Source organism: Mustela nivalis, assembly GCF_964662115.1.
Source record: "Mustela nivalis genome assembly, chromosome: 9".
Taxonomy (NCBI): domain Eukaryota; kingdom Metazoa; phylum Chordata; class Mammalia; order Carnivora; family Mustelidae; genus Mustela; species Mustela nivalis.
In genome coordinates this window covers 50013202-50034416 of record NC_139028.1, presented here as the reverse complement: position 1 = coordinate 50034416, position 21215 = coordinate 50013202, and the positions used below count along the sequence as shown (strand labels likewise).

At 40.8% G+C, this 21215-nt stretch overlaps 1 protein-coding gene across 1 annotated transcript in view; it reads right to left on the bottom strand.

Annotated features, from left to right (window-relative positions):
* Nucleotides 1-266: 266 nt before the first annotated feature.
* Nucleotides 267-21215, bottom strand: part of CTSC (cathepsin C) — a gene marked incomplete at its 5' end in the record, with an annotated part of 33835 nt that continues 12886 nt past the window's right edge. Inside the window, 5 exons of the mRNA XM_082749019.1 lie at nucleotides 267-1273; nucleotides 2610-2741; nucleotides 6828-6943; nucleotides 9831-9986; nucleotides 14585-14751. Of these exons, the coding sequence (XP_082605145.1) occupies nucleotides 771-1273; nucleotides 2610-2741; nucleotides 6828-6943; nucleotides 9831-9986; nucleotides 14585-14751 (1074 nt within the window). The 3' untranslated portion in view covers nucleotides 267-770. The remainder of the gene's footprint in view (nucleotides 1274-2609; nucleotides 2742-6827; nucleotides 6944-9830; nucleotides 9987-14584; nucleotides 14752-21215) is intronic.

Below are 21215 nucleotides of genomic sequence, written 5' to 3'. Positions count from 1 at the left end.
TAAGCCAAAAGTTTAACCAACCCAGTTTCATCAAAACTCATTTCTCCCTTTGGAGAGAACAACCTCCCTTTGTTGTTGTTGTTGTTTTTTCAGTTGAAATATACTCACATTCTTTGTTTTTAAAGTACTTACATAGATAATAACCATGAATCTAACTGAACGGTCAGTGGTGAAAACTGTTAAGCATGTATATATATTTTGTAATCTGTATCACCTGAACACTTACAGAAAAAAACTTTTAAAAAAATGTAATAATCATTGCCATATTTTCTTGCGATTTTTATTTTAAAGATTTTATTTGAGAGAGAGCGCGCGCGCATGTACTCCTGAACAGGAGGGTGGGTGTGGGTCATGGGGGCTGGGGAGGAAAGCAGAGGGGAAGCAGACTCCTTCCTGAGTGTGGAGCCCAACCTGGGGCTCAATTCCAGGACCCTGAGATCATGACCTGAACCGAAGGCAGACGCTCAGCCGAGGGACGCAGGCGCCAGGCTCTTGTGATTTTTACAATTTAAAAGTAAGTCTGTGTTCTCACAAAGGCTTGGGAAAAATGTAACATGTTGGACTTACACATGATTGACAAAATCCTGCCTTTTGTTACTGCAGAGCTGTCAAGTAGGCCAGAGGTCAGTTCAAATTAAAGGCAGTTTTAATTTTAAAGGCCACAATCTTGATAGGCATCTACCTGGAAGTGCTGCTCTAAGGGGCTCCCGTCTGGGAACGGACCCCTCCCCCCACCGCCCGTGGCGAGCGGGGAGGGCCGGGAGCGCCCCCTACAGCTGCGGAATCGGCGTGGCGGCCATGGCGATGCTCTCGATGGCGCACTCGTCGGTTCCTCTGCGGATCCGGAAGTACCCGTTCTCCCCCCAGCTGGCGCCCCAGCTGTTCTTGACAATCCAGTAATCCATGCCAGAGGCCGCGTCGGTGCCGTAGCCCACCAGCAGAACGGCGTGATTCGTCAGCTCGAAAGGGTTGAAAGGGTCCCGCAGGCCCGTGTGGTAATAGATCCCCGAGCGGTAGTGGAAGAAGTCATCGTAGACTTGAAAAGCGACGGCCATGGGCCCGTGGTGGACCAGCTCGAGCTTCATCAGGGCCTCGTTGCAGGCCCCGTAGAAACCGCCCACGTAGTGGTACTCGGAGGAGTAGTAGCGGGGACAGTCCTTCTTGGGTTTGCAGGGCGAATCCGCGGCCTTGTAGGGGAAGCAGGCCTCTTCCACCAGCCCGAAGTCTTGGGCGTACTTTCCTGCGATGAGGTACGGGAAGCCGCCTTCACAGCCTGAGGAGGAATACCACACACACTGGTCACCCCTCCGTGAGAGGGCGGCACGGAAGAAATGGTCCCCTTTCTTTTTTCTTTTTCCCCTTTCTTTTCTAGTCCATCGATCCTGTTACACTCGGGAGCCGTTCCTAGCTTAAATGCTTACTGGGTCCACTGCCCACAGCCCTCTACGGACCTGTCCTCTCATCTCCATCGCATGAACACACAGTTGTCTGGCACCTGGGCTGGAAGGAAGTATAGCCTAGTGCTTGGGTGGGAAGGCTCTGAAGCCTGACCATGCAGGCTCAAATCCTAAACTGTGGAAGAATTTCACTTCTCTGTCCCTCTGTTGACTTGTTTGTCAAATACAGGTAGGAAGAGAACTTTCCTTGTGGGAGTAGATTAGTTACTTCATGTGAAACCACGAAAAGTTGGCCACTCTTGTCATGATTAAATAGCCAGACACCACAACATGGCTCTTCCTGAAGGAAGTCGGCTCTGACCACCACCTGCAAAGAAGCTCTAAATCAGGTTCCCATCACCCTCCTCCAGTCCTGGCCATATTATGCACATCCATAAGCCTGGATTTTTTCTTCAACGTTTCTTTGATTATTTAATTTCTACTTTCCTCACTTCAGTCTAAGCGTCATGAGGGTAAGGACTGTCTTTGATACTCAGTCCCCAGGGCCTAGAAGTCACCTTGGTGGTAGTTTTGTAAATATTTCAGAAAGACTAAAAGGTCCAATGACAAAGAATCATTCCTAAGCAGTTTCACTTCATAATAGCCAAATCTGGGGATGACAGCAGAAAACTTTATGAGGATGTTTTGCTCTAAATCAATGGCAGCTGGGCTTTCTACATCGTCACCAGAGGCCTGTTCTGGAAGCCAAGTACACATCTGTCACTCTCCCCTAGAGAGAAACCAGTGTTAGCGTGGCTGTAGTATGAATTCGGATTCGGAGTGAAAGTTTAGTTGGAACTGAAACTCTAATATTTAGAATCTATGTGGCCTTCAAAATGTTATAGAACAACTTCACATCTGTCCTGGCTCTGTAAATAGGGCTATAAATAGGACTGTCTACTTCTCAGGGTTTTGAGCCTTGTTGGATAACGTACATAAACGGCCCCGAAGAGCTGGTGCTCACTCAGTACAGAGTAACTACGGACATTTTGCTGAATGGTGCAGTGAATTCCATGAGAAGCACTTGTTAGTAAGTGAGAAGGCTTGAACTCCAGAACTTGCACCCAGGAGCTCTGACTATAGACACTGTGCTCTGTGCCACACCATCCTTTTACCTTTGTCGACCATGGCCAGATACACCCAGGTAAATAGCGCCTGAAATACGACACTCACCTTGAGCATACTGGCTGCAAGAGACCACCTCCTGAGGGCTCAAGATCGGGGTCTGCGTGTTGTTGGTTAGTATACGGATTCGCGCTTCCAGCATTCCCATTGAAGCAAATGCGTAGCAGCTTCCACACGATGCTGGTGATCAAAAGCAAATACATGTAACCTAAGGGAACTTTGAAGCACTTACAAAGAAACATGGACACATCTAGAAATCCGAGGGGAGAGATGCAGTTAATATATTTATGCTGAGTGCTGCTGCTGTTGTTCATAAGGATCAGTCCAATACAGACGATTCAATCGATAAATAATATTAACCTCATAGCAAAACATAAAGATCTCAGCCTTTTCACCGAAAGGCAAATGTTATGACATGGGGCTTTCCTTGAGACTATTTAGGAGGCAAAACAAAACAAAATGAAATCCAAAACACTCCCCTAGTCTCTGCAAAGCATTTGACAGTATTCTTGACAATGAAATTATATAGGTCTATAGCACATGGAGCCTCTCAATTGAGAGAACCCTTTGGAGGGATATACGTGAGCTGAGCTTTCCAGTATCTCAAGAGCAGCATTTTCTTTTTCTTTTTTAAAGATTTATTTATTTATTTGAGAGAGAGCATGACGAGCACGCACACAGGGCAGAGAGGGCCAGAGGTGGAGGGAGAAGCAGACTCTCTGCTGAGCACAGAGCCCGACGTAGGGCTCGATCCTAGGAGCCTGGGATCATAGCCTGAGCCAAAGGCAGACACTTAATCAATGAGCCACCCAGGTGCCCCTAGTGATGCCTTTTTAGATACAATACAATCTTCTAATGCAGACTGTGTTCTTTTCAGTTTATAGGTCTGCATCTACTTTAAACAATCTTTACATTTTCTTCCCCATCATCTTGTCACTAAATAGGCCAAAGTTAACTGGCACATTTTGTTTTTAGAACCATCCAAGTAACACTATCCTTGGGACCCCGCTTTCAAATGACAGAGTGTCAAAGAACTAGATCAGTGAGAGTAAACTGACAAAGCCAGTGTTCCTTTCATGAGTCTTCTAATAAATAACATCCCAGGAATCTGGAAATGGTCCCATTTTGATTATCCGGCATTCCTGGGCCACAGCGGCCACAGAAATAATCACTCTTGCTACTAAACACAGAACTCTTCTCATCAGACCATCCAGCACTGTGAGAGGGCTAGGCCATGTGTCCATCCAAGAACTCAATATGCTGTTAACAGAGACACCATGGGAATGAGGTAAGGAGATGACCTTCCTCAAGCCAGTGACGTTCCCAGAAGAATGTGTCAGTTGCCAAGAAAATTAATGCCTCTCTTCAGTTAAGGCTGGAATACAGATTTTAAAAGGTCTATTATCCCTTAAGAATACTACAGCTTAAAAAAGAATAAGGGGGATCTGGGGTGCCTGAGTGGCTCAGTGGGTTAAAGCCTCTGCCTTCTGCTCAGGTCATGATCCCAGAGTCCTGGGATCAAGCTCCACATTGGGCTCTCTGCTCCGTGGGGATTCCTCCTCTTTCTCTCTCTCTGCCTTGCCTCTCTGCTTACTTGTGATCTCTGTCTGTAAAAATAAATAAAATCTGAAAAAGAAAACAAAAGAGTAAGGGGATCTGACTCATTCAGAGGTCTGTGGTGAATACATTTATTTCCACCACCTCAAACAGGTAATGTTATTTTTACTCGGTTTAAGTGTTTTCAGCTATAGCTTCCCACAACAGAGAACACACTGAGCTAAGAAGAAGGAGTCAGGAGTTTTCTCCATCCTCAGCCTGTCACTCAGCCGTGTGGCCCTGGGTAAGTCACTGGACCTTCCTGGCATTTCTTTTTATCTTGTGTATAAAATGAACAGCATGGAATAGACAGGGTTAAGGTCTCTGCATTCCAGTACTCATGGTACAGGTGGTATTTAGAACAAGGCTTAAATGAACTAGAGTTTAGACAGTAGGAAAACACTACACTTCCTAACTAATATGACCTGAGAGACATTCCCCCCTCTCTCTTGAAGATACAATAGTAAATAAAGACAGCATAGTGTAGAGAAGAACCCAGAAAGTCCAAGCCTTCCAATTTCCTAGCTTCTCCTCCCTCTCAAACTTGGAAGAAATCCAGCTACATGGCTGGTGCTTAAAGCTGCTTTCAAGTGTAAAGGTAAGACCTCATTTGTTTTGCCAATATTTCTTCTTTTCATTAATCTTGATCTACTCTCTGAATACAGAAAAGTTGTGAATTCCCTTAACTTGGGTAATTCTGAATTCTGAGTGTTCTAGAATGCTGGTGTTCCTGAAGTCAGTGGAAATTTCCAAGTAGCCCTGTTTTTAAGAAGAGAAAATAACTAATATTTTCCCCAACCTTAAGTAAAGAAAACCAAAAGGAAGTCAAAAGGGGAACCTTAAAAATTGCCCATGTCTGCACAAACCATATTTACAGCACTCAAACAATATGGGATATCAGAGATAATAGCTTTTGCCAAACTACAAGAAAAGCAGTGTCAAAGAATTTGGCTTTAAAGAGTCTAATTTCTGCCCCCTTGCAAAACACCCCCCCCACCCCCAGATTATTGTCTTGTCACCAGTCAGCTGTATCTTTTAGGAAGTAAGTGGAACTAAACTTCTCTTTTGGCCATCTCCCATGCCCCCGATGGATTTTAAAAACTCTCTGTGAAGTAGTTACCCTTTGGTTATTTTAGTACTTTGCTTGCAGATCTTGCGAAATGGCAAGTCCCTAGGCCAAGAGCCATGCCACAGTACTCTTTATATCCCTAGCCATTAAAAAAAAAATCTTAACAGATGTTAGATGCTCTATAAATACTCTATACTACAGCAAAAGCAACCATGCATCAGGTCTTCAACAATCAACACTTGACATACATTATATACTTAATCCTGTCAGAGAGGTATAGGGAATGCTTGATGACAGTAAATTTTAATCCTCTCTTAATATCCCTTTAATTTCACTTTCCATTCATTCCTCAATTTACCTTCAAAGTTCTCTCATTTCCTAACCCCCCTTTCCAAAAAAGCCCTCCCCGGGAAAGGAAAGGTAGGGAAGAATTTTCAGGATCCACATATTCTCTCGAGTGGAAGAGTCCCAGAAGAATGTGTAGAAGCAAAAGCAAAGAGTAGAGTCTGATGTCCTCTGTAGGACAGGAACGTGACTGGCTGGGCTCTAAGACCTGCTTGAAGCTCCGCCCACTCAGAACACTTGGCAAGAACTCACTGAGCATGGAGCTGAAGGGCTTGTGGTGACTGCTGTGGAGTGAGAGGGGCTGATTATCACTGAGTATCTAGGGAAGGGGAAGGACAATTTATCTTTGGGTGCTATTAATTTATACTCCTCTCAGGAGACACTAATCAGAATGTTTCTAGACAACAAATACTACATCTATTTTATAGTAACAAATCAGTCATGCATACTATAATTATCTTCAAAATGAGCTGAGAAGCAATAAACCTGAGTATGGCATAAATGATCCTCCATGTGATTGTTGGCTAAAATTTAGGATAACAGGATAATTTGCTAGTGAGTACTATTAGAGGAAGAGTTATTAAATCTATTCATATTGGATCAAATTTCCAGAAATAATGGGTAAAATGCAACAACAGTGACACTTTTGGTAAATCTGGGCTGTGTAAAGCCTCCATTCAGGAAGCGGGGTTAATACTTACCATCATGTGTCATGTTCTGACAGAAAGTGAATTAAAAATGTCCTTACACAGTTCAAAAAATCTACTTTACCAGAAAAAAAAATTGAAAGGATGCATTTTTCTGGGCTCTTACAGTAATTAAAACTAAATGATGGGGGGGCAGGGAGAGATGGAGAGTGGGTGGACAAGTAGCAAAGAAGGATTCCACCAAACCACTTGTAGGAGGAAGACCAATTTTAACTCTAGGCGATCCTTTGTTTCTACATGAGTCTCTCCTGCGAGAGAGGGCAGAGTTTGTCTTACCTATTACTGATTAATTTCATTAGCTAGCTAGAACGTATTTTGAGAAGGATGTCCAAGAATGCTGGGCTCTGCTGGAGAGCTTATCTATTATCCAGGTCTGTCATGGATACAAAAGGAAGAGGTGGCCACTGGCCACGTACGTTCCATTTCTTTACTAAAGTGGATCATGCCTGTTGCATCTTTGTATGCCCTGAATCTACCCAAGAGCCTGGCACATAGTAAATGTCCAATAAACACTTCCAAATGAATAAATGAAAAATCAGGCTTTTTTACCTTGGTTTCGAACAGGAGTAACAAAATTGATACCATGAACATTTCTCCAATCCCATGATGCTGGCAAATGTAACATCTTCTCATTTATGTCAGCGGTCAGTGGTGCAGGTTTGGGCCTGGGATGGAAATACACATCAGACTTCAATATAGAGTCTTTTTTGAGGATAACTTCCTAACCTTTCATTCCATGACTTTAGCTACCTGGCTGCCTAGAATCTAGATTCTGGCCTAAAGAGCACATGTCCTATCAGAGTTTCCATTACACATGTCCATTATGCAATGTATCAATTACACCACTAAGCTGTGTCAATGGCTTTTATTATCTGTGTCTTTTTCAGGATCTATTATCTTTCTTCTATGAAATGACACTGGTTCTATACATCACGGAGATGCTACTGCTAGTATGCTTAAATAACTGCATTTTCTTAAACAGATTTTGACCAAGAAAGTAGACACATGGGACGTTAAAGATGGCCTTTGAAGGATACAGAGAAAAGAGAGGAGTGAGGCAGGTGGAAAAGAAGGGAAAGGAGGCGCAGAAATTAGAAGTCTCAGGATAAAGTAGACTGACCAGCTCCTTCAACAACAGACCAAAATGCTTCATCAGTATCGAAGTGTAGCCTATACAATGTAGTTGGAAAGTAAGACCCGAAAAGCAGAGTTGCCTGGAACAATAGATAGACACATTGTCTGGAAATGAGAAAATTGTCCTACAAGCTTCTTCATATTAGTAATTTAAGACAAAGAGCATTCCAGCTCTAGACATGCTAGATTTCTTGGGAGCTTTCCAAGTCTGCTAAATGACTTCATTGTTCCATGTCTTTGTGCTGCTACTCCTTTTATCTAAAATGCCTGTTGCTGGGTGCCTGGGTGGCTCAGTGGGTTAAGCCGCTGCCTTCGGCTCAGGTCATGATCTCGGGGCCCTGGGATCGAGTCCCACGTCAGGCTCTCTGCTCAGCGGGGAGCCTGCTTCCTCCTCTCTCTCTCTGCCTGCCTCTCTGCCTACTTGTAATCTCTTTCTGTCAAATAGATAAATAAAATCTTAAAAAAATAATAAAATAAAAAATAAAATAAAATAAAATGCCTGTTGCCCACTGCTTAGAAGAAATCCCTTTAGGGGTTTTTCTCTGATTCCTAATTTAAGGACTACTCCCAGAGCAGCCCCTCGTCACCAGACCCCAAGTAAAACTCACTGCTCTTCTCTTTCAACTCTTTAGTTAGGACACTACTATTATACCCTGATAATATGTATCTTTCTGATACTGTAACTACTTGAATTTCTCATTCAACTTGGCATTGCCAGACTGCACTATTCCAACGTTTCAGTGGTTATCCTGTACTTTAGACCAGATTCCAATTTAGTCACTGGTAAAGATTATTTCTGGACTTCTTCGTGTCCTCTGTAAGTACTCCCAAGGAGCTCCCTTCTGCACATGCTTCTTTTAGAGAGGATGTTAAGTCAAGGCTAGGACACAATGGAAGGGAGAGGAAATAAAGGGAGAGAAAAAAGAATCACATATTAATAGCCATCATAACCTTGAGAATTATTAAAAATAGACAGCACATTCCATACAGAAATGTCAACTTTTCACTAAAATATTAACTAAGCCGGGACACTGCTGGAAGCTGTATGTGACACAGAGATGAACATGAGATGGTCTTTGACCATATGAAGGTCAGCATTAAGAGACATGAAACAGAGCAATCACAATCACAAATACAAAGAAGTTGTATTATCATAAAATATACAACTTGGATAGTACCCATGGAATAACCAAGGTACTTAGAAAAGCTATGCACCATGAAAACTGTATATATAGGGCAGGGGAAAAATCAAACCAAGAAACAAATATTGGATACTTCCTTCAAGATTTGTAAGTAAACATTAGGGTATGAACAACTTTTGGAAGGAAATCAATAGTTTCTGTGATTTCACACTGAGAGCTCAAAAGATTTGATCAGTCAACAGATATTAACTAATTGTCTGGAGAATGTTTCAACATACTAAGAGAGAAAATAACCGACCTACATAATTTATTGAGTCCCACTGACTCCCTATTGGTTTCCAGTTCTCTGCCCTTCAGTTATACCAATTTCTTTTCCTGGAACAAAGTATGGCATCACAGGAATATCCTTGGTCATTTAACCCATGTTAAGGGACCATATATCCTAGTATATATAGTTTGGAGGAAATTTTTAAAAATCTGCCAAATTCCTGACTCTATAAATTCGAAGTATATTTGACTCAATCTCCTTAAGAAAGAAGTAAGCTATGGGGTGTGTAAGCTACAGATGGGAAGTGTCACTTTTGGCTGAGGGTAGCTAATAGAGATAAATTGATATAGAAGAAGTCATTTTTTTTTGCTGGACCTTCTAACAAAGAGGTTTTGAGATTTTTAGAGGTGACAAATCTGAGTTATTATAGGCTAGGTGAGGGATACTTGAAGCAAAGGGAACAGCATGAATGGAGGTAACTTGAAAGCAAAGATTTCGGTAATTGTGTCATATTGTTTGAAAACAGGCCATGGTACTAAATATAGGCATAGTCACATTTAGATGGCTTTGGTTACCAGTAAATGTATTAAGAGATAACAGGTAGTGATGCAACCATAGCTGGATACAGGAAGATGAAACTGGCATTTCAGAGAATGGCTGAGAATGGGGCCCGGGAGGGAAAGAGACCCAAGAGATAGCACTAGAGAGACAGGAGGTGGGAGGCTGATCATAATGCAGCAGAGAAATGATCAAACCCTACACCAGCATGTATAAAATGGCCAGGGAATGATGGAAGTGGCAGATGTTGTGAAAGCAAGACCCATAAATAGGACTCGGAGAGCACCAGAAGACCTATGGAAAGGAGAGGGAAAGAGAAGATAACCTAAAAAAGATTAGGCTCCCATGGCCAATAGAATGGTGGGCAAACCAGGGAGAGCAAGATGAAAGGGAGGGTGACCTTCAACACAAATACCTTCATTAGCAATACAGGGATATATGCTTTATTACCTGGGCATTCTCCAGCTACTCCGGCCACCGCCTCTCCTCATCATGTCTCTCAGGGTCAGTGTCTCATATTCCATGTATCTGGTTGCAGTCCAAGACTTCTGCATGGTATTGATCGCTTTCACAAACTCATCGTTATACTTGTAGAGCCTATGAGAGCTGGCAACAAAATAAGGTAGCCTCAGTTATCCTCTTTATTGATGTAATTAGACTCCATTAAAAGAGGTACCCTTATGCTCTGGACCTTAAGTGGAATGTGTAATCATCTTTTAGGAAGGCATTTTTTTTGTAATGTACCTGAACCACTTTATTCAAATCTATAAAATAATCTTTATTTTATATTTTTAGTATAAAAATCCATAAGCTAAGTGCACCTCACTGCAGAGAGAGACATGATACTGAATTTCCATAGCAGTCAATGGTATAGTCAAACATCACATGTTCAGAACACAAAATTTAGATAAACTGAAATGATCAGATAAAATAATCGAACTTCAGAAAACAAAAACCGAACTAAAACAAAAACTGATCCCTGAAATATTCTTTAAAAAAAACATATTTTATTTATTTATTTGACAGAGAGAGACAGTGAGAGAGTGAACACAAACAAAGGGCAGAGGGGCAGGGAGAATCATGCGGAGCCCGACTTGGGGCTCAATCCCAGGACCCAAGGATCATGACCTGAACTGAAGGCAGACACTTAACAGACACCCAGGTGCCCCAGATCCCTGAAATATTCCTAACCCTCATGAAACTTCACTGGTCTCAAGTCATTTTGTAGTGAGGCATTCAGAGTATGACCCCATTAACCCAGCTCAAGAATCCTTGGGAGCCATGAGTAACTGCATCATCCTCTCTAGCATTAAATTTTACCAATTTTTTTTTATCGAAAAATCTCCTTAATCTGGCTCTAAAGTTATCAGGCTTCTGAAATGCATCCCACTCCTTGCTCCTCATATTTTAAACAAACCGTTGTTTATAGTAGTTTCTGTTGATATCTTTTGTTCAAACAAAAATCGGTTTTTCTGGTACCAAAGCAAATTTGGGTTTGGTTCATACATGAAGAGACAACCTATGAGGAGGGTCCAAAAAGCACCCTTCACTTTTGCCTGAGGAGGTGCACAGCCTGGAATTGGAGTATCACCTATAAAAATAAAAATTCAATATGTATGTATAAGGATGGTCAATGAAACACTTTAATAATAGCAATACATTATAAATACCCTAGGGGTGCCTGAGTGGCTTAGTGGGTTTAAGCATCACTCTTCAGGTCAGGTCATGATCCCAGAGTCCTGGGATTGAGCCCAGCATTGGTCTCCCTGCTCAGCAGGGAGTCTGCTTCTCCCTCTGCTTCTGCCCCTGCTCTCTACTCGTTCCTTTTCTTTCTTTCTCTCTCTCTAAAATAAATAAATAAAATCTTTAAAAAAATGATAAATAACCTAATAAGCATCTGAAGATAAGGAATGATTAAAAAAATAATGGTACTTCATTTACTACATAGTTTATTCAGTGAAACTGTATAGAAATCATTTAGTGTGTGAATATTAAGGGAAACCACACTAAAACGGAAATAGGGAGGTTGGCAGGGAGCTTTCATGCCCTACTACTGGTCATCAACTGTGAATCCAACAGGAAGATAGGGACCTTGCATGTGAACACCATCTACTACCAGTAAGAGGAACAGCCCAGCCAAAAGAGATTGCCACATCGCAGCCAATGAGAAGCCATGATACTTTCACCTCCTGGTTTACTCCAGTGGACTTTTTGTTCATAGAGCCTTCCCAACCCTTCCTTTCTCCTATAAAAGAGCCTGCTTCTCCTTTGTTCTGCCGCCTTGCCTACAGTTTTTGCTGTAGCTTGCCTGTCCCAGTTGAGGTTCCCTGCTATTCCCGAATAAAACCATCTTTTGCTGGTAAAATAATTGGTAGTTTTAATGTTAACAAGTGACATGGAAGAGTGTTCAAACTTTATTAAATAATAAGGCAAGTTATCAAAGTTTAGATAGAATTAATCGCTTTTTATGAAAATACACTTACATTCTAAATACATTTTTGCAAATGCCAAAAATGGTACGTCTGAGTGACAATGTAGGATCACTACCTTTCCTCACCTTCTATAATTTCTACAATTTACCTTTTTTTTTTTAAAGATTTTATTTATTTATTTGACAGAGAGAGATCATAAGTAGGCAGAGAGGCAGGCAGAGAGAGAGGAGGAAGCAGGCTTCCTGCAGAGCAGAGAGCCCAATACAGGGCTTGATCCCAGAACCCTGAGACCATAACCTGAGCCGAAGAGAGAGGCTCAACCCCCTGAGCCACCCAGGTGCCCCTACAATTTACCTTTCTAACGTTGTAATAATAATAATAAAAGGAGATGATGGCAGAAACTGTGTATCATGTACATATAACATGGCAAACATTATTACCATATTGTACAAAAAATATATTACTACATGGGACCTGGGTTTATAACCTTGTTACTCAAACTTGGTTCTTGAGTTTCATATTAGCAGCTGTACCTGGAAAGTATCTAGTCCAAACCACCTAAGTCAGAATCTATGTTGTAACAAGATTCCCAGATGATTCAAAGTACCACTAAAATTTGAGAAGCACTGGTTTCCCTGTTATCAAATGCCTGGACATAGATACAAATAAATCTAGCACAAAAAGCATGTTTACAAAGCAAAAAGATTGGGGGAGTTGATTAGTCACACAATTCAAACCCGCATCAAACTTATGTGCCAGGTGCCAGGAATGACAGAATATACGGCATTATTTCTACTAAGGAAGGGTCTGTTACTTAGGCGTAACTCATTATCCAAGACTTCCCAATTATCCAAAGCAAAACACACCTAATCTGAGTAAATTTAGCCATACTGTGAACTTTTCTTTCTCTTTTTATTTAGATGTTCACCAAGGAAGTATTCTGATACAGTCAAAAAACCTGGGAGCACTGAAGACAGTAAGAAAGATGTGGAACTACATGCAGAATGTTTGTGCGTTTTTATCAAAGTTCTTCCTTTCTTGGTGCAAAGTGTGGAACCAGAGAGGCACCTTCACTGAAGAGATTTTAAAACTGCCCTAATCATATTTCTGACAACACTCCTACAACAACAAAAAGAAGTTATAGTTGTTTGTCTCTTTAGACGTGGGGGTAAAATTTTAAATTGTAAATGTGTATTTTTAAGTATTTTCTACTGATGAGTCACTACTGATTTTGACGTATTCAAGAAGCAGAATTCAGTCCCACTTCCCTTGGTTTATCGCTGATGGCTGGCAACCATCAGACACAGACATGTGCATTGTAATAATGACAAGCTAGGTCCCAAACACTGATTTTCAATGTTTAAGATCCAAGGATACTGAAAATAATGTACTTTGCTATGAGATGACAGATCATTGAGAGCAGAAAGGGACCTTGAAGGGAATTTAGTCCCCAGTGTTCATTTTATAGGTGATCTAACAAACACAGGTTCTGAGCACTCCAGCTGGTAGTTTCTTCATTAAATGAGGCAACGTTTGAAATAATCAAGAAGAGCACATTAGTACATAAAATCTCCTAAATGGTGGGGTGAAAAGTGAACAGTTTAATAAGAAATGCATTGTTCAAAAATCAAGCCAAGCCAAGCGATTAAAAAGATAAATTCAAAATGGAGGGGATGTATTAGTTTAGATCTTGGTGCGTACTTTTCCAGACAAGTACGACATGTCCTCTTTAAACCCATGCCCCCAACCTCTCTACAACAGAATCATTCATTGCCAGCATGACCTGGCTTAGGAGGATTTATTCATATGTACTTTCAGTGGATTTCATAAACTAAATGAAACAGAAAAAGTTGCTACCATTAATATCCATTTGTCTTCTCCTTCCAAGTGAATAAAATCTGAAATCTCTTGTTTGTATGGTTCAGTTACTTAAACTGGACCTTACTTAACAAGAATATTAGCTACTTGTTTTATGTTGAATTGTGTCCTTCCAGAATTCACAGCTTTAAGTCCTAACCTCCAGTACCTCTGAAAGTGACTATATGTGGAGATATGAACTTTACTAGGGAAATTATGGTAAAATGAGGTTGTATGGGCACAGTCCCAACCCTGATTAAGATTGGGTGTGCTTAAGAGAAAAAGAGAGGACACAGAGAGAGGGTGGCAGTGTAAGGACACTGGAAGAAAGTGGCCGTGTCAAGCCAGGGACAGCGGCTTCCCAAGAAACCAAACCTGCTGACACTGATCTTGGACTTGTAGCCTCCAGAACTGTGAGAAAATAAATTTCTGTTGCTTAAGCCACTCAGTCTGGGGTCCTTAGTTAAGGTAGCCCTAGCAAACTACTACACTCCATGAATACTAAGAATTTTTATTTCACTTACTCACTGTCTTATGTAAAATTTATTTCAATTAGTATCACCAACATTTGTTGCAACATAAACATATGTATCTATGAGAGTTCTACAACATGTTATCACATGGCAATAATAAAATGATTTTTCTTTATTAGTCACTGCAATTCTATGGTCTCTTATACAAATTTCCTTTAAAGCCACCATTAGTCCATTACTTTGGGAGTGCTATGGAGAAAAACACTTTCTCCTCTCAGTTCCATTACTCAACACCAGGGAGGTTTTACAGAATATGGCTTCTGTTTCTAAGCCAAATAAACTTTATGTAATCAAAATAAAAATTTCCACGAACTAACCTAGACACATACTTCTACATACTCTACAGCAAAATTAAATGTGTCTCCCACTGATGACAACTCACTTTTCCTGGAGCCTCCCAGAATCGGCTGTGTTCACCTTCACCTTCTCAGGGGTACTTCCCACCTTGGTCCCAGTGAAACAAGCCCAGTTTCGGCCCAGCACATCATGCACCCATCCGGGCAGGGTCTCATTGCAGTAACTGGTTACAGTGTGACCCTCTTCTTTATACTGCAATTAAATCAGGGGAGGAAACGTCAAGTGAATCAATGATCATCTCGTAGGTCCATTTCCCTGGCTCCCGTTCAGTCAAGAAGCTCCTTTTTTCATCTTGGGAACCAGACTCTGCCAACCAAAATAAAAACTTCACCCTGAGAGGTTACATTCTGCGAATTAGCCTAGAAAAGGATGAGAAATAAACTTTTCTATGATTACCATCGCTGAGTGCCAAATAAAATTTACATAAGAAAACATTTCTGGGAATCAAAAGCAGGGGAAGAAACATTTTTAGAGCATCTGCCACATTCCAGGCATTTTACAAAAGTTCCCTCCTTCAATCTTCACAGGAAGCCTATGAGGAAGGAGGCTTCAATAACCTCATTTTACCAGCCAGCAAGTAGAAGTCCAGCTCAGAGAGGCTACGGAGCTCCTAAGGAAACAGAGCCGTGAAGGGGCAGAAACAAAATTCTGCTCAGGCCCTCAGACTATACCCTCTTCTACTCACAAAATATGGACTCCAGCAAACAACAAAACAAAGAGCGAAACATTTCCACACATAAAATCTTTTCTTCTGTCAACTCACAATTGAGTAGGACATTCTGATTATGGGGGAGCTAAGAGAAACCTGATTATTAAATATTCTCTCCATTTAATGTCACGAATATGGCCCTTTGTCTAATCGCAAATTCATACTGAAAAACACCTACAAAAGAGAGATCTGGATTTGAACTCATAGTTAGGCTCCAGAGCTTACAACCCCTCAAGTGATAATATCTCCTCAAGGAAGAGGGACATAATATGCAGAATGAGAGAACAGTGTGGGAGGAAGGAAACAAATCAGGCTCCACTTCAATGAGGGGGGACTTGGGCCCATGGCAGGCATTGATTTAATCTAATAGAACAAAAGCCCCAAAGCAGCCAGACAACCAAACAAACTGGCACGGCAGTCAGCTGTGTTGTAATACTTTCCAAAAGTCCACAGTAGGTTATTTTTGGTTCATAGGATATCATTTGCGAACTCCTAATAAATACGACGGATATTACTTTACCTGTGTGCTTGGGTTGGCAAGCTTCTTTTTTAAAAGCCAGAAAATCAATATTTTAAGGCTTGCAAACTATAAGGCCTCTGTCAAAACCACTCTACTCTGCCACTGCCATATAAAAGATGTATAGGGAATACAGACCTGCATGAAGTAGGATGCGTAGCAATAAAATTCTATTTATAAAAATAGGCCTGTGAGGGGCACCTAAGTGGCTCAGTTGGTTAAGCGTCTGCCTTCAGCTCAGGTCGTGATCTCAGGGTCCTGGGATGGAGCCCCCGCATTGGACTCTCTACTCACTGGGGAATGTGCTTCTTCCTTTCTCCCTCTGCCTGTCTCCCCTGCTTGTGCTCTCTCTCTCTGAAATAAATAAATAGAAATCTTAAAACAAAAATAGGCCTGTGGTTTGCAAACCCTGAGTTTAGAGGAATGCATGGGTTAAACTCTACATAAAGTAAAACTACCGTAGTATAACTGACTCTTTCTAAATTTAAAGCATATATTTAGGAATGGAGTTAAAAACGTCTGGCTTTACAATCCCAAGGAGCTAGATTTGAATCTTGGGCTTCAACGTCCACTAAGTTCCCTAGCACTGGATATGTTATCATGGATTATTCATACTTAGCATTGTGCATCTGTGTTGGTGGTTCATGATATCCTGAGAGCTGTCTGTCTGCCTCTGGCTAAGAATATCTTGACTTGCAGGACTTCAGGTTTCCATTCCTTCTGTCGCTGCCAAAGCCCCACCTAGGACGAGGAACACTACATAGAGGCCTAGGATATGACTGAGCTATGGCATTACAGGGTGTGTTGTATGAGAAGGTTATTAAAACTTTTATGTATTATGTCAAAACTATACACAACTGCTATTTTTATAGACGAAAACCACAGAAATATGGGTAACCTCATATGATGTAACCTAAACCCCTTTGCGTTGTATTCTGTTTCTCTTTGGCTCAGGCTCTGAATCACGTTCCCTCCTCTGCTATGTACTGGTTGGAGAGGCCCAGTGGGGCTAGGCCAAGGCCCCCCACCCCTGCAGTTTCAGAAAGCGGTCTGACCAGGTTTTGAAGAGTTCTTAAAATATACCTTATAGAAACTGTCAGATACACATAAGTGAAAAAAAAATGCTTAACACAGGAAGGCACTCATCACAAGAGAACGGAAAACTTAAAAACAAAACCAAGAACAAGAGTGCGTCCTAAATGTTCATCTATAAAAGTAATTTAGTAAATTAATAACTCAAATCGTATTATACGGCATTCTACATGATAAATGGGAGTTCTGTAAGACAGAGGTAAGTAAAGTAGGGCGAGAGAAGGCTGCCTCCTTCTATGAATACAGTTTTACAGAGCACAACCAGGCCCACTCCTGTCTGCACAGTCCATGGCCGTTTTCACGCTACAGCAGAAGGGCTGGGTAGCTTCCTCAGAGAACACAGGCCCACAAAGCCTGCAACGTTTACTATCTGGCCTTATAAGAGAAAGTGCATCAACCCCTCTACAGAAAAAACAAACAAACAAAAAAAACAAAATAAAACAAAACCTATGTTAAGAAGGAAAAAAAAAATTACAAGACAGTGCTTAAGTTGAATACAAATACATAAAATTTTTCTGAAATAAGGTTTTTAAAAAATAGAAACAAAAGGTGAAACGGGTCTCTGGGTGGAATTTTCTTGTGTATAAAATGAAGGTTTATAAAAAGAAAAAAAAGTTTGTTTATAAAATAAATTTTGTGAAATGAATCACTTAAAAAAAGACTCTTATTTCCTAAGAATGAGACTCACAAAGTCCTAGAAGAGGACACCCCCAAGGGATGATCCACGCATTGTTAGAGGCTACTCATGATCTTCTGTTTAGAATTAGGAAAGCACTTTCTGAGGAAAAAAAAAAAAAAAAAAAAAAAAAGATTGTTATTTATGCAACTGATTTTGTATTTTGCTAGGGTCTTTCACTTATTTATCAAGCACTTATCGGTCACATTTTTCTCAGACACCGTGCATGTGCCAGGCACACATGCACACATGTACTGAAGGGGCCCCAGCCCAGCCCTTAGGAGGCTCACAATTCAATGAAGAAAACAGATGTAAATAATTCAGATGTAAAAACAGATATAAGTAAAAATGACATCATGTGGTTCAGCAAGTTAACCATACTGGACAAGCCCGGGAAACTTCCCCATCGAGACAGAAATTTAGATCACAGATAAAATAACTTTCCCTCGAAACCAAAAGAGTTAGGGGCATTCAAGTTGGAAGAACTGGGCCCCATGTTTTTTAAGAGTGTAGTTTCAAACACCTGCTTGACAACTCTGAGTCATAGTCCCAAGCATCACATCTAAGACCAGATGAACTTTCCCTGGGACAGGAAGGCCATCTTGTTATTTTGAAAGGGGGAAAAACTTCAGCAGAGCATGACTGGTATCATGGCAGCCTCTCACCACATTTGTCGGAGGCCTCGAGATTCCTCACTGATATTACGGCGTGATGGCACCTCCACATTTATTGTCACCTCACGCTTCATAAATACAGGTCACTCAACAATCTTAGAAGTTCAGGGGAACAGAGAGATAATAGAGTCTCAGGGGATAAAGAGCCCTAAAGAAGGTCAAATGAGAATTTATAACCAAGGGCTCCTAGACCCAAGGGTTTTTCCCCATCCTGCGGACCACTTCTTCATACCTTTTATCTTCGCACAAAGAGCTAAAGAAGTAAATGTACTGGTCAGTGGCCAAACATGGAGAGGAGATACCTAGAAGCCATGCAGCAAAGGTTTAAATCCCAACTGTGAGGGGCTTCTGTCTATATCATTTGAGGCTCACAGGATTCCTTGGGATAAGAGGCATTACTCTTTCCATGGGGGGAAAATTTTGTTTTGCAAGGTAAATGGAGAAGAGAGAATTCAAGTATGGGCTCACAGGTGATAGTATCATTGTTTCATCCATTGTTTCCCTAAAAAAAAAAATTGGAGAAGATTAACGGACTCCCAGAAGTCAGGTCCAACTTGCTGTCCAGGCCCTTTAAGGGCAACCTACATTCTCTAGCAGCCCGAACAGGTTAACGGTCCTTCCCTACAAGTCAGGTGTCTATGCTGCCTTGGCTTGTTCAGTCTTTTTACCACTTTTTGTCAAGGGTTTTTGATGGGGGGTGGGTAGAGGTCAAGGACATGGTCTTCAGGTTGGACTGCCGCTACCAACTTACTGGCCATGTGATCCTAAAGCAGGTTATTTATCCTTTCTATGACCTCATTCATAAAATCAGAATGACAAAAGACACCACCTTATAGATTCTGTTTTATACATACTAACCCATTTAATTCTCACAGCATCTTCTGAGGTTATTCTGGTCTTGAAAACAAGCACCATGAGCACAGGAGTTTTTGTTTATTCGGGAAGTAGGAAACTGGTATTAGGAAGCAATTACTTATGGAATGAGTGAATAAACAAATGAAGAACAGAAGAGAAAGAACAAGTGTTAAGTCCCATTTAGCAATAACACAAGAAACTCAGAAAAGATACAAAGTTTGTAACAAAAGTATGTGCTAAAATATTAGAGAGACCCTGAAATTACCTTATTAAAGGTAGGACATGGTTGTTAATATCACTGTGCAGGACTCAGTAGGAAGGAGGAATTCATCACTTCAGATGCCAAGTGCTCAGGACCTTCCAACCTGCGAGGACCACATGCTGTGCTCTGTTATTTTCTTGACTGGAATGTTCTCATGGTATCTGTCTTTTTTTTTTTTTTTTTTTTTGCCGTTACTACAAAATACTTTCTCTGTGATTTCTGACATTATTACCAATTAAGAAGTTGAAATTTTGGCCACACTACCCAGCTTGAAATGTTTCCAAAAAAATTTTTGAAAGGTTTATTTATGTAAACATCACTGTCTGAATACAGTCTTGTGCAGATGGTATGATTTAAGATTCTATTCATTTATGCTAATTTCAACAAATAGATAATTTCAGAAAATGTAAAGAAATCCCACACACCAGCCCTTAGCGTTAGGAATCTACTAGGATTCCATAGTTATCCATTTGCCTCTTCAAAATTACTGCTGGATTGCCAAAAACTCCAACCTCTCCTGAAGTCCCCGCTCATTTTATCAACTCTCCAATTAACATTTACCTAGTAATATTCACGACATGAAAAAGAACTGACTGGGATATTTTAGAACTTAATGTTATTTACCCTGGATCTCTCCCAACTGCTTTTTGACATGGAGGGCTTTCAAATCAATTTGTTCCACTGTTTCCCTGACTAATAATATACTTGGCAAATATTTGAATACTTTATGTAATGCACTAGGAGAAAAAAATAGTTTAGTAAAAGGACTTTGCCCTTTAAATCCCGTTCCTCCACTTAAAATTTACGTACACTTAAGCCACAACTGAAGAGCCCCAATTTCCTCACCTGTTTGGGGAAGGAAACCTACACTTCACTGGATTCCTGTGAAGGATAAAGAGAACACTCAAGTGTTAAGAGTTTAAAAAGTTACGAAACACTCAAAAAGCAACAATATAAACACTACTACCTGTTACCATGGGGGATACAAAGTTGTCTTAAGACTTTACCTGTGGCAGGGAAGAACTTAAATACTAAACCCAATCTGTCAAAACGCAACATATTCTGTCAACCAGTGGCTTTCAAAATGAGACGAAAAGATGATCTCCTGGAATATGGGGGAAACATGGAATTTCTATTTATATTTGTAATTATATAAATAACACTGAAAACCCACTTCCATTGTTATCTAATATCCAAAACGACAGAGACAGGACCACTCAGTTTCAAGGTCTGGCGTTCACCGGCCCTGCAGCTTGCTTACCTGTGCGACGGTTAGGACACTGCATCTTCCCTTGTACTCGTGCCTGCCTAAACTGATTTATGTACGTCTCTGCTTTAATTCGGCTAATTCTCACAAAATGAACAAATGGCTTAAAATACTTGCAGAGAAACCAGACCTTGCAAATAAATCTAAGCAGACGTGAGAAAAGGGCACAGCTTACATCTGCCCTATTCCTAGTAGGAACTGTCAGCCATATAAAAATGTGAGTTTTTTAAATCGGATGTTTTGAAAGGGTTCCATTGCTGCAGTCTTCAGCTTCTCATCTTATTTATCAACAAAACAAACATTTCAGTTAAAATTTGTCCAGCTACACCTGTGAGCATAGCGGAATGCACAGAGCTGTAGAATCACTATGCTGTACCTCTGACCCTAATCTAACATTGTGTGTCGACTATACTTCCATTTAAAAAACTGTCCACTAAACTGTCACTAACCCTAATACCAAACAGCAATTCTTCCAAACTTGACTGAACTTTGACACTCCTACTTTTAACAAAATGAATCAAAACTAGTGAAATCTTTGAAAGATTTTCAGTGGAAAAACTGCTTCCAAATGTTTAAAATTTTCAGTATGAAAATTATAGGGAAC